General features: G+C 29.2%; 4 protein-coding genes across 4 annotated transcripts, besides 2 other annotated features; all 4 read left to right on the plus strand.

The window, feature by feature from the left end:
- Window positions 1-191: 191 nt before the first annotated feature.
- CMU_000360 (protein kinase domain-containing protein) lies at window positions 192-1,853 on the plus strand (the record flags this gene model as incomplete). The annotated part of the gene is made up of 1 exon (XM_002141479.1): window positions 192-1,853. The coding sequence occupies one exon, from the start codon at window positions 192-194 to the stop codon at window positions 1,851-1,853; it is 1,662 nt and encodes a 553-aa protein (XP_002141515.1).
- Window positions 1,854-2,082: 229 nt separating this feature from the next.
- On the plus strand, window positions 2,083-3,162 carry CMU_000370 (initiation factor 2 subunit family protein; the record flags this gene model as incomplete). Its single annotated transcript, XM_002141480.1, has 1 exon — window positions 2,083-3,162. One exon carries the CDS (start codon window positions 2,083-2,085, stop codon window positions 3,160-3,162), a length of 1,080 nt encoding a protein of 359 aa, XP_002141516.1.
- A 764-nt stretch (window positions 3,163-3,926) lies between these two features.
- On the plus strand, window positions 3,927-10,790 carry CMU_000380 (uncharacterized protein; the record flags this gene model as incomplete). Its single annotated transcript, XM_002141481.1, has 1 exon — window positions 3,927-10,790. The coding sequence occupies one exon, from the start codon at window positions 3,927-3,929 to the stop codon at window positions 10,788-10,790; it is 6,864 nt and encodes a 2,287-aa protein (XP_002141517.1).
- Window positions 4,649-4,670: a sequence feature (AT_rich).
- A 158-nt stretch (window positions 10,791-10,948) lies between the features above and the next one.
- Window positions 10,949-10,988: a sequence feature (AT_rich).
- Window positions 10,989-11,169: 181 nt separating this feature from the next.
- On the plus strand, window positions 11,170-12,897 carry CMU_000390 (uncharacterized protein; the record flags this gene model as incomplete). Its single annotated transcript, XM_002141482.1, has 1 exon — window positions 11,170-12,897. One exon carries the CDS (start codon window positions 11,170-11,172, stop codon window positions 12,895-12,897), a length of 1,728 nt encoding a protein of 575 aa, XP_002141518.1.
- Between the last annotated feature and the right edge of the window lie 551 nt (window positions 12,898-13,448).

Genomic DNA, 13,448 nt, shown 5'->3' on the forward strand with positions numbered 1-13,448 from the left:
GTCAAAAGTGGGTGATAATACCCCTGGGACCTAGGTTTCAATATTAAACGTCATGTCGTACGCAAGGCGGTGCCTCCACCCACATGTAAATAAACATGTGGGATCATAGCTAAATAAGCAAAATAGAGAGTTTAAAATAAAAAGCACTTAGTGATGTCTTAAAGGGATATGTTAAAAAAAAACTACATATTATGGTAATAATGAGAAGCATAGCGGTGGCAGTGGAGGAGGGTAATGTTTATTTGGTACCAGAGTTTTATAAGTACATTAAAAAAGTTGGCAGTGGCGCTTATGGCTGTGTAGCTTCATTTTATGACAGATCTAAAGGTAAGTATATAGCTGTTAAAAAGATACTTGATGCATTTCAAGATCTAATCGATGCAAAGAGAATTCTACGTGAGATAAAGTTATTAAGACAGTTACATCATGAGAATATACTTAGTATCATTGATTTATTACCACCAGAATCACCATATTTTAATGATATTTACATAGTAACTGAACTTATGGAGACAGATTTACATCGTGTCATATACAGTAAACAAACACTAACAAATGAGCATATTCAGTACTTTATGTATCAAATTTTGCGTGGACTATCATATCTGCACAGTGTAAATATCATCCATCGCGACTTAAAGCCATCTAATATATTGGTAAACTTATCATGTGATTTAAAAATCTGTGACTTTGGACTTGCGCGTGGAAATATCGGGAACTTGGATAGTAATACAGATGATCTAACAGACTATGTAGTTACAAGGTGGTACAGAGCACCCGAGATAATATTGTGTGTTAATAGGTATGACAAGGCTGTTGATGTATGGAGTGCAGGTTGTATATTTGCGGAATTAATAAAACGTAGTGCATTATTTGCAGGTCATGATCACCTTGATCAACTTAAAGAAATCATTTCTTTGTTAGGAACTCCGAATAAAGAAGACCTCGATGAATGGTTACCATGCAAAGGTAATACTGAGAATGCAAGAAAGTATCTTGAAACCTTGCCATATTATAGAGGGAGAACATTTTTCTCATTATTTCCTGATTATAATCATCCTCTAGCAATTGATCTACTAAATAAGATGCTTTGTTTCAACCCAAAGAAGAGAATAACTGTTGATGATGCGTTAATGCATCCATACTTTAATGGTATATATGTGGGTAATAATAAGAGCTGCAATGATACAAAAGATAGTACAGATAATACAGATAAGAAGTGGATTGCCAACAAGGGGAATCTTGTAAGTAATAGTACTATAGACTGGTCATTTGACAAATTTGAGCCTACTAAAAGACTATTACAAAACAAAATATATGAGGAGATAGCAGATCTACATCCGGAAATGTTGATTCGTGATTTTCAACACTTAAATTCCTTAGGAATTAATATTCCAAGGAAGCATTTACCATTACTTCGATCTAAAGGACTAGTTGCAAATACAATTTGCAGTGATAGGATAAATTCTTATGTTCTTGATACACTGCTAAGTACAACATCATCATCTTCATCATCATCTACTCCTGCCAACAGCTTTAGTATTACTAGTCCACTAGATATTGTAAAAAAACTCTCTGTGGTAGGTAAACAAAAAAGATTGGCCAACTCCCAGCCAATTCCCAAAAATCAAAGCGAACAAAGTACTGAAGGACAAAAAAGAAGCATAGCTCGAGATATGTGTTATTCACTACCTACGTCATCTAAAGCTGTATCTGCCTACTGTACTTATCCTGAACTATCATATATGGGAGATCATTCAACAAATGATAAAATAAACCATTCATTTGATGTACTAAGGACTAAAATGGCTTTATATGTTAAGGATCGTAAAAATTCTTACATCTCAAACTGACTTATAAAACAAAATATTCACCAGTATACTGTAATTTTAGCCAAAGCTTTAAGGAAAAGTTGCGAATCTTTAAATAAAGACACTAGTGTCTATATTACACTAGCTATAGGCTACTTCTTAGGCGCTCTATACTGAGCTGAAATATTTGGTAAAGTAGGAAAAGTAGGGAGAATGCAATGCTTTAAATCTTGAAGTAAACTTTAGTTTTTACTACTATACTAAGCACACTATGATGATGGATAATAGCGTGTCAAGTAGTAATAATGTTAATAGACATTATCTACAAAGTGTGTTTAACTGTCCAATTGTTTCGGATTCAGGGAAGAATACTCTGAACTCGTACTTATTAACTACATCCCTAGATCAAGTCCGTATACATCCTGCCATATTACGACTTGGAATGAGAATGAAAGAAAGGTTAGTTATCGGAACAAACGAAAGGAGTCGTAGTTTGCTTGTTGCTATTGGTCAAATGCTAGAGGACTACTTTTGTCCAGCATATAAGAATATTGAAAAACACATCAAGATAGTACTAGATACGCACATAACGTATATAACATCGCAGCGACAACATAATATTGCAATGGGAAATGTCATAAAGTGGTTAAAAAAACAGATTAACAGCATCAATCCATCTTTGGAAACAGGTGTAATTATAAGTCAATTAATCAATAACATTAAATCATATATAGATAGGAGGATAATTATTTCATGTGAACGAATTTCCCAGATAGTATCTAATGAGTATATTTCAAATGGTGACGTCATAATTATTTATTCTTTTTCGAGTGCTGTGAGCAAATCATTGTACAACTCTGCTAAATTAGGTAAAAAATTTCAACTTATTGTTATAGATTCTAAAAATAATCTGGATACTAATTGCCAAAAACTAACAAAGAAGTTATCTTTACTTGGTATAAAAATCACTTATACTTTATTAAATAGTTTGTCGTACCACCTAAAATATGCCAACAAGATACTACTAGGATCATGTGCTGTCTTTTCAAATGGTTATGTGATGAATCGCTCGGGTTCAGCACTAGTAGCACTTTTAGGTAAGACACATCATATACCTGTCTTGGTACTTACTGAATCATACAAACTATGTGAAAGGAATTACATTCAATATTCGACAACTTTTAATGAAATTGTGGAGCAACCACTAGTGAATATTAGTGGAAATACCGTCTCATCAGTTATTTCGTGTTACGACGTCATTCCTCCAAATTTTATAAGTGCCATTATTACTGAGGATGGTATTCACTCAACAACGGCATTTGCCCTGCAGCTAAATAAGGACAGCCATTAACATTATCTGTATATTAAGGATGTAATGTCTTTATTACAATCCGTGAATATTCCTTAAAATGTAGAAGCTAAATAAGTTACTTTTTAATATTTCACCTTCATTTATTTCAAATATAAATGAGATACCGCTTTAAAGCTTCATAACATGAAAATTTCCCCTTCATACAACTAATAGATCCCCGGATGAATTTTTGTCTGTATCTTCTCAGTGGATAATTTTAGTTCTACCATACGCGCTTAATGCATTACGTCTTAACTGTGTCCTTAAATGACTATTTTAGAGACCATTCCAGGAAAGCAGGACTATACGAAGAGATAGAAAATTACAAAAAATCGAACTTATTTGATGTTAAGTACTTCTTATAATAGTCTCTAATATATATTCAGGGAGGCAATGTCACTTATGATTAATTTGATGTATAGTAGTACTAGCATAAATTAATTAATACTGTGAACAATTTATTCGCAAGACGAAATACTAAGAATTCCCAACAACATTTTGCAATTTAGTTTTGCAACTTTGAAATTGTAATATATTCTGAATGGTAAGTACCTTTTAAGTAATGTCACGATAGGTTACCTAAGAAAGTGGTAAATATTCTACTTATTGTGTTGTAATGATGCTCTTATTGGTTTCCGTGTTTCTGAAATGTCTTTTTGAAGATAAATATTAACTTACTGAACTCCCCAATAAGTGAATATATATACTACATATCTATTTTATATTTGGGATAATGTGTGATGTAAATTAAGTTTTTGGCAACAATGATGATTGACAATTTTTTTCCGTATATATCATTTGACGAATCCTATTGTCGCCCCAGTCTGATTATTGCCAATGTGAAGTATTTATATTACCTAAGTGCTAGAAGTTACTTTATTAACTCTTTAGACAAACTGAAAATTTCTCACACCTTTTTTTTTGTCCTTATGTTGACATTAATATTTCAGACTGTAGGTTGTGATATTAAACTGAAGTTACGTGAGAACTTTTATCCTCAAGATAGTTATGTATGTGGAATCAATCTCTTCTATTTCTACTTGTTGGAAAAGCTACTAAATAATGAAGTGAAAGCCCGATATATACTTCAAGATATTAACTTTAATATTCCAGAATATTGGTCTACTATTGTAGAATTTTGTATATCGCAGGGATTTGACACTTGTTTAGTGTCACTTTCACTCGTAACATTTAGTCACGCAAGCTGTGACAAGAATCAACACAAGCTATTTCTAAGAAGATACTTTTATTGTAATAAGAAAAGAGGTATGGTTCATAGCAATCTGCAAGAACCTATTTCTAAATATTGCAGTTTTATTTTATATAGTACACAAGATGTCTTTAAAGAATGTAAGGCTAAACTGAGTGAATGTGACCTCAATGCAGTTTCAGAATATACATCTATTATCCAATGTCTAATAATAGATATTATTGGGTCAAATTGTGAGAAGGAATGTAAAGTTGTCAACAAAAAGATCAGTTCGACATTATTAAATATATTATTAATTCTTCTGAGTACAGTAATTGAGGGGACAAACTTTTACAAATTACAGAAGATATTAACTACCTTACTGAATTTGGTTGTAAAAGTATATCATATGATGGACAATATATACTCTTCTTATGGAATTTTAATAGATAATAATAGTATCCTACATAAAATCACACTACTTCTAAGCTATAAATATGTCTTTATGCTATCTAAAGAAACTATATCTGGATTTGGCCACATTTTAGCTTATTTTCTATATACTTTATATTACTTTGAAGTGTCTTCAACTATAACTAATAGTATAGATATTTCAAGTGGTACAAATAGGGAAGATATTACTGACATTTTATCTAAATATTTGTATAATACATCGAATATAGGACTGATGGCTACTTATAGAGGTTTTGTAATTTTACTATCAAGACTGGGAGCCAGTGATCAATTATACAAGAGTACATTTGAAGCTGCATTTTATCTATTTATTAAGTTTATTACAACAACAGATGAATCTTATGGAACAAATTTGGAGAAGATATATGCTCTTCAATCATTGCTAGTACTACTATCTAGTATTAGATCAATTGCTCATAAAAGCAAGAAGTTCATAGATGTACTATTTTTTACTAAAAACCACATGAAGACTTTAGTCAAAACTATCTTTTATATCTGGGACTACCCTAACAACTATTATACAGCACAGGTATGCCTAATATGGGATGAGTTAGTTAAGCTTCTAGTTATATTAAATGACTTACCTACTATTCATTGGTTAGTGTATCTTGTTTTGAACTACTATTGGTTAGATGCAAAGTATCAATTTTATTCACTTCAGTCTATTTTTAGTTGTTTAATTACCAATAAGGACTTTGTTGAAGAATTGACATCTTCAAATATAAAGGATGAATTCTATAATTTTTCAGTGAAACCATTTTTGAATATATATGAATCCGAACCGAACTCAAAATTTGAAAATCAATTTTTACTCAAGTTACTATTTTCATTATCAGTTAATCATTTGTTCAGCTCTGCCTTAAGACTACTGAAGACTTGGATTAAAATTTGCTTAAAAATGATATCTAACAAAAAAGACGAATATAAAGTATTTACTAATATTTTAAAAGTAAGTTTCAATATATACTATGAAACTAGATACGATAAGGTTGGCGATTTGGATTATCTAAGCTATAGGAACAAAATATCTAACTTTATTTTTTCAATAATGCAAGAGAAATATATTACATGTGACTATGTTGATTTGTACAAGCTATTGTCTAGATATATTACTAAGGATGAAGCAAAGAGGTGTAAATTGGATGCTATCCAAATAATGTTGTTACTACACGCACAAAGATGTGAAAAAGTGGCATGGAAAGATGAATTAGATAAAAGTACTCAGTTTTCTCAACACTTATATAGCAACATAGTATTATTTAATGAAAATCAAACTGTAGAAATCAGTTATAAACAATTCATCAGGACTCTAGTTTCTTCTGAAACAAACAATATTATTAAATTAATTGACTTTTTGGTTCAAAAATTCAAATTTTATTGTACATCCAAAAAATCCTGGAAATTAATAGAGGTGAACAATGTATACTTAATAAGAGAACTAGAATATTTATATCTGCTTATTTATCTTGGAAGAACTACAAATACTGAAGAGTTTAAGTACTTATTGAATTCACTGTATAAGGTATTTAACTTAATTAAGAAGTTATTACCTGATTCTGTCAACTGGGAAGTGAAGGTTGCATTGAATTATTGGCTGTACAAACTTTATAGATATTTGGTTTCATCTATTGGACTATACATGCCATATGATAGATATACAAGATCACTATCAATCCTCAAAATTTACCTCTCATCTGTAGACTTTGGAATATCATGTTCTACATCTTTGATTGATAATAACAAGTGGATTTCTGATAAATACTCTATCAATTTAACTTTATACTATAAATTGTTGAGTCTGACAACTATTACAAGTTTGAACTCTAAAAAGTTTATTGCTTATGAACTTTTATTAAATTACCAATTTTACTTTGGTGACAGTATATATATAGCTGAGACACAGTTAATAGATAAAAACGAATATTATTTAAAAAGGATTCAGATTTTAAGAAAGATGCTGTATAGTAGGAGACCTAAAGATTATAGAGCTTGCTGTATATATATTTGTTGTTTGATCAAGCGTAGCAAAGGTGGAGAGGTACTAGATAATTTGGCCAATGTATTAGATATCCCAATGAACTTCGAAGATATGAGAGGCAAGAGTATTTATTTACAGCTCATTAATGCACTCTTCAATAGTATTAAGGAGAAAGTAGATATTTTAAATTCCAATAATATTTTTGAAGAGTTTAATTCTGTAAAGTTTAATGGACTTATTGTTTTATTAGGGACTTTAACTGATCTTTTTAAAATTGAAATATTTGAAAAAGATAAGAAATATTTTGATTGTAAAATTGATGAATATTGCATTGTACTAGGTTTAATCAAACAATGCCTGGTTTTGCTAATAAACATGACTAAAGTAATATCTACTATTAGGAGATATAATGGTATGGAATCTTTTATTGAAGAACAAGAAATCAGAGTGAAGGATATTGAAGTTGATACCTGGAAAACTTTTGAGGAGTGCTGTAATACAGTGAGAACTTTTTTGCAAAATTACTCACTTGAACAACTATTTTACAATAGTAGATGTATATATAGTCCTTCGAATTCTTCTATTCATGATTACATCTTATATATTGATTTTCTTGACTTATTAGGAATCAGTTATATTAATATTATCTTGCAATGTAATCATACAGGTATGGTAGATAGAGCTTGTGAAATTCTTTTGATAATCTGTAATAGCTTAACAAATAAGAAATTATTAAACAAGAAGGGGGAAATTATAGAGACTCAGGAAGAAGAATATGTTAAAAGTTACGATAACGAAATTTACTTCACTTCTGAAATTACAATTGAGCTTTCAAATGTTTGTAATTTACCCCTATTTTGGCTATTCGATATTATAGATAGGATATTTTATGCAGATTATAAACGGGCAAGAGAATTCAAAACCATTACTTTTGATTTAGATCTGATTAATAATTCATATTCTGAGTATTTAAATGGATGTACTTTTCATAAAGTCAGCGTTGATAATCAGTACACTAAATCTACATGGGAGAGATGTACTAAAAGAGAAGGTTATATTGGGCAAGATAAAGCAGGAATACCTAAGTTACACAGAGAACAAATCTCTGAAATTCCTTCACCAGTTAGAAAGTCAGATCCTCTTTGCAAAATTATTGGTATTCTATTTTCATCGTTGATGGTAGATTCATCAAATATACCCATATTAAGTATTTTAATTAAGATTTTCTTACTTGGGAATGAATTTAGCACTTTACAAGTGACTCCAAACAAGCAAGGCTACTCAAATTTGATTTCTATTAATATGAAATTCACTCCCATTTACTGTAACCATATTATAGCGAGTTTACTATTAGATTCAAATTTGAATAAAATATCTAGCTTTGAACTTTTCGATGCAAACCTAATTTGTGGTATTCTATTAACCACAGGGAGATATATTGACAATAATGTGAATACTAAAGAAGGGAAGTGGTTAGAATGCAATACTGCTGTTAACCTATTATCTTCTTTAATTAAAAAGATTGGTAAAGGGAATAAAGCTGACAAGTATATATTAAACAAGGATTCAAATAAAAGAAATGATCACCTTAAGTTTTGCGAATTTTATTCTTGTAATAAATCAAAGTACCAATGTGGGTTAGATACAGCAAACTGTTTTTCTTACTCCCTCAGTTACTTGAATAGAAGTTTTAAAGGTCTGAAAGTTTTTGTAGAGAATATTTTGAAGAATTCCAGAAATCTGTATTTTATAGGAATGATGCTCATTTTTCTCTCTGAAGTGTCAATTATTTGGAGTGATTGTAGTGTTAGCTTAATAATTACTATAATGAGTCTTATTAATAATAAATCATACTATATCCGTTTATATGCTTCAAGATTATTAACTAACATCATCTTTAATAGCTCAAATAGAAATGAATGCTTTGATATAGAGTATATTTCCAAAAGTAAAGTGACTAGACAACAATATATAGGAACAATAATGAATTACATCCATTTGGAAGATTGGCTATATGAACTATTTGAAATTTTAGTTAATACATCCAAATTGTGCTTGAATATACTAATAACCAAAATAAGACGAATTGTTTGTTTAATTGAAAATCATCTTTCAAATTCTTCTAAATTAAACTATAATCTTATACATGGGATGCTACTACTTTGTATAGAAATAATGAGAAGACCTGGAGTAAGTTGCAACCATAAAGAAACTATTGATGAACAAAATGAAGTTATTTCAGAAGCAAATATTGCACTTCAAGTAATTTGCAACAAGATATTAGGAAGGTACTTTTGTTCTTCTCCAAGTTATAAAGTGGTTAAGACAGTCTTTGTTGAACTATGTGACTTATTGATCCATATTATTTTTGATATATATGGGGATGTTTGTACCAATATTTTGGCTGTAGATTCTGTAATAATATCTCTGAACTTAGCTTTAGCTCCAAATATTCAAAATAATATCTTTGATGTAATTTGTTCAAGGGTATACCTTGTTCATCTTTTAGAAGTGAATAAATATGACGAACTATTGGATAAATTGCAAGCAGACTTTAAAAGAAATCCTAAATGTCTTCATCCAAGTGTACTTTCAGAACTTTACAGAACACTTTACAAATATACAAATAGTGGAATTTATCACCCTATCAATAACAATAGAAATATTTCGAGTGAATTTGCAAACTTTCTTTTGTCACTAATAGAATTTCATATGCAAGAACTTACTTTATTTGACTTAAGTCTACTTCAGATGAATATGGAAGTGAAGATATTGAAATACTACACTGACTTTTTGATATATATAATTAAGTTATTAAATAATGTGCAAAGTTATCTGTCAGATTTTATTACATATTGGGACTTTTCAAGTCGAGAGAAATACTACTATATATTATATTATATTGTAGTTGGTATGACTAAATTATGTGATATTAACTACAATACTAAATACCACACTCCATATTTTGGTATATTGAACATAAACTCTAAGTTACTAATGAATTACCTTTTATTTATTGTGAAGCACTATGATATTATTGAAGAAATATTTAGAAAGAGAGATGAGTCATATATTGTCTTATTTTGGTACGAAGATATACTAATTAGGAAGTTTCTTACATTACTATATTCTAATAATGTAAGTTACAGGAATTTAATAACCAGTATACTTTATTCATCTAAATCTAGATACATCTTATGTATCATTATTGGTGAAATGTTGAATATTGACAAATCTAAAACTAATAAGCTAGTTATAGAAGCAGAAAATAATCAAAGTACTTTTAACAAATTGGTTATAAATCTAATCTTTTTGTTGATGGATGAAATACTTGAAGTTAGATTAAAATCCCTCGAAATAGCTAGAGGGTATTTTGAAATAGAAAGTTGCTCATTGAATAATTTTTCATTTGACAATGCATTTTTATGTATTGAAGAATTATGCTCTAAAAGATTTACCATTAATCTACTTTTAGAGCTGATGGATGCTTTGTTTAATAGAATCTTCTATATTTCAGATTTGGGGTATTCTCATATGACTAAGAGTGATATATTTCCTTTTGAAATTGACAATATATCTAATGAATATATTTATGTATCTGAAATAGTCAGTAGGAAAATTGTCCATAATATCGAGAATAGTATTTCTATTTATAGTATTATGGGTCAGTTGAAAAAGTGTATCTCTAGATGGATAAATGAAATTGGATCTGATACAAAGATAGCAGCAATAATTGAATGTATAAATATAAACAAGAACTGCAAGGAACTTATCATTTTTGAGATATTTGGCACTATATTGTTACAAGATACGGATATTTATTTATTCATGCTTAATTTGAGTAAAATGAGAGTGATTAAAGCATATTTAGATGTTTTAGACAATAATATTCAAGATCATTCTGAAATTATGGAATATACAGTAACTCAAATTATTGAAATAATAGATAATTTAGAATTTGTATTATTACCAATGTATATTAAATAGTTGTAACTAGTTTTGAATGGAACATATTTATTAATTCTATAACATTGTATATGTATATTTAAGGTTTAAATGTAATCACTTGTATCCTTTATTTAACTCCTATTCTTCTACACTATAAATTCGTACCTTATTGCAGTATTAAACATACTAATACATTCAATAAATACTAATATTTATATTTTATAAAAAAAAAAAAAAGTAGCTGAAGCTTTTTGTCTTCCCACTGCAATTTTTGAGTAACTTAGAATCCTTGTATTGTTCAGACAGTAATTTAGTATCATTAAGTGGCGGTATGTTGGAACTGCACATTTTGTTGATGCAAGTTTAGAGGAGACTACTCTTAATTTTTTTTTTCAAATAAAGTGGTTTATAAAATAACATGAATGACATAGAAATCAAGATAGAGAATGAGAAACAGTTTATGCTTTCTGCAAATGACATCAGATCCTTTTATAGTATGCTTACAAACAAAGGTAGATCCCATGGACTAATTAACTATACAGAAAAAGTATGTGCAATGAACCAGATAAATAAATCTGGTGAACCAACTTTTGGAGGCATCAAAAAAAGCCAAGTTTGCACAATGCGTCGGCTGAGATGGCTTTTTTTTTTAAAAATTTTACCAGAGAACCTTCTTGACCTACAATATGATAACTTCTTTGAAAAAGCACTGGAAATTCTGAATATAAGACGAATGGAATATCATGAAGAATATAAAAAGTACCGAATAGATATAAGTAAGATTCTCTCTATGGATCCATCTAAATTTCATCCACTTTCACAATCTGTTGATAATCCATGGACACAGCAGCAAAAGAACGGAGAACTACTTGATGAAATATGGAAAGATATCACACGTACATTTGCTGATAGGGAATTATTTTTAGAAAATAATACTAGACAACTATTGCAAAGGGTGATATTTACATGGACTAGACAAAATACAGATTTTGGATATAAACAAGGTATGAATGAGTTAGCTGCAATATTTTTTTATATAAACTATTGTGAAATACAAATAGATGAAAAAACTGAGGATAGTAATCAAGATCATTCATATTGTGAACTAAAGTTAGATATTAATTATAATACTGGAAGTTTCATGAACCTTCTTTCAAATAAATCAATTGAAGCTGATACGTACATAATGTTCAACCAATTAATGAATAATTTTGGATTAAAATATATGTTTCAGTCAGTTTATAATAGAGCTGGTGAATGTAGAGGAAGTGAGAAACTGGGATTGAAGAACGATGATAACAAGAATACTGAAAAAACACCAATTATTTTTCGCTGTATGCATATATATTCACTAATGGAAAGATATGATAATGAGCTATTTAATAATCTAGTTAGGGAATATCAAATAGAACCACAACTTATCTTCTTAAGATGGTTTAGGCTTTTATTTTCCCGTGAATTTTCGTCACTAAATGATGCTTTGATAATGTGGGACTACTTATTTTTGGATGCATTTCAAAATGGTCAACTAATACAAAATAATTTAAGTGATATAAAATTAGAGTACCCTAATAGTGAATATATCTGTGTTGAGGTAGAAAAATCAATGCCTATTGTCAATTTTGTAGCACTATCACTACTACTCATGAAGCGTAATGAAATTCTTGCATCAGATTATAACAATACTTTGAGGTTGTTAGTCAACCAAACAACTCTTCAAATAAACCCTTCAAATATTTTTATAAAAGCTAGAAAGTACTATTCTATTGAAAATCAGGTGTTAGATAACACAGGCAACTCCAAATTTATACACAATAGTCCTAATTATGACGACTTACTAGTAAATTATACGGATATCAAGTGTAAAGACTCAAGCGAAAAATTTAAAGAGGAAATTAGGAACAGAAAATTTTATTCAAGTAATGAAAATAAAGACAATACTGGTATCTTGAAGCGTGATGACTCCTGCTATGCAAGTAAAAGTTTAGGTAATGGACTTTTAAGCGATTATCTACTAGTTCTTTGTAAAAAACTTAAATTTAATGCAAAATATTCCAATGATATTGATTTCTTAAAGAAGTTGTTACTGGAAACTTTAGAAGATTTGACTAATCTTCGGGCAATTTTATTGGAAAAAAATATGTGAAACTAAGAAACACTATATTAAATAATTGAAAATATTGATGCAGATTTAATTAACTTTATAACATTGATTATAGTTACCTTGTTAATTCATATCAAGAACTTGCATATTTGTATTTATTTCTATTATCCTGGATTTTTATCATTTAATTATATTACTTCTTGAGTATTTTAGGAATTTTGTAGATTTAAGCTACATTATACATCTTTTGCAGTTTTTTATAAGAACCTCGAAGTTAAAAATTTAATTATTTAAGATGTTTTATCTTAGAAAAGGTTCATAAACAATCCCATATAATAAGGTAGCTCTGAGAGTTTGATAGAATTCTTTGACAATCTGGTAGAGATATTGGACTAATTAGGATAAATCTCAAACTTCCTAGATATACTTGAGTAAATCCCTATTAAGTGATTTATTAAGTTCTAAATCCACATTATAGTTATTAAATAAACTAATTATGTACACTTATACAAATCTTGAGCCTTAAGGCACTTCATTAAAAAATATCTTAGTCATTTTGGAACCAATCTAGAAATGTGAACTTAGGCTTAAAA

The sequence above is a fragment of the Cryptosporidium muris genome, genomic scaffold (genome assembly GCF_000006515.1).
Source record: "Cryptosporidium muris RN66 scf_1106632373461 genomic scaffold, whole genome shotgun sequence".
In the NCBI taxonomy this organism is placed as follows: Eukaryota; Apicomplexa; class Conoidasida; order Eucoccidiorida; family Cryptosporidiidae; genus Cryptosporidium; species Cryptosporidium muris.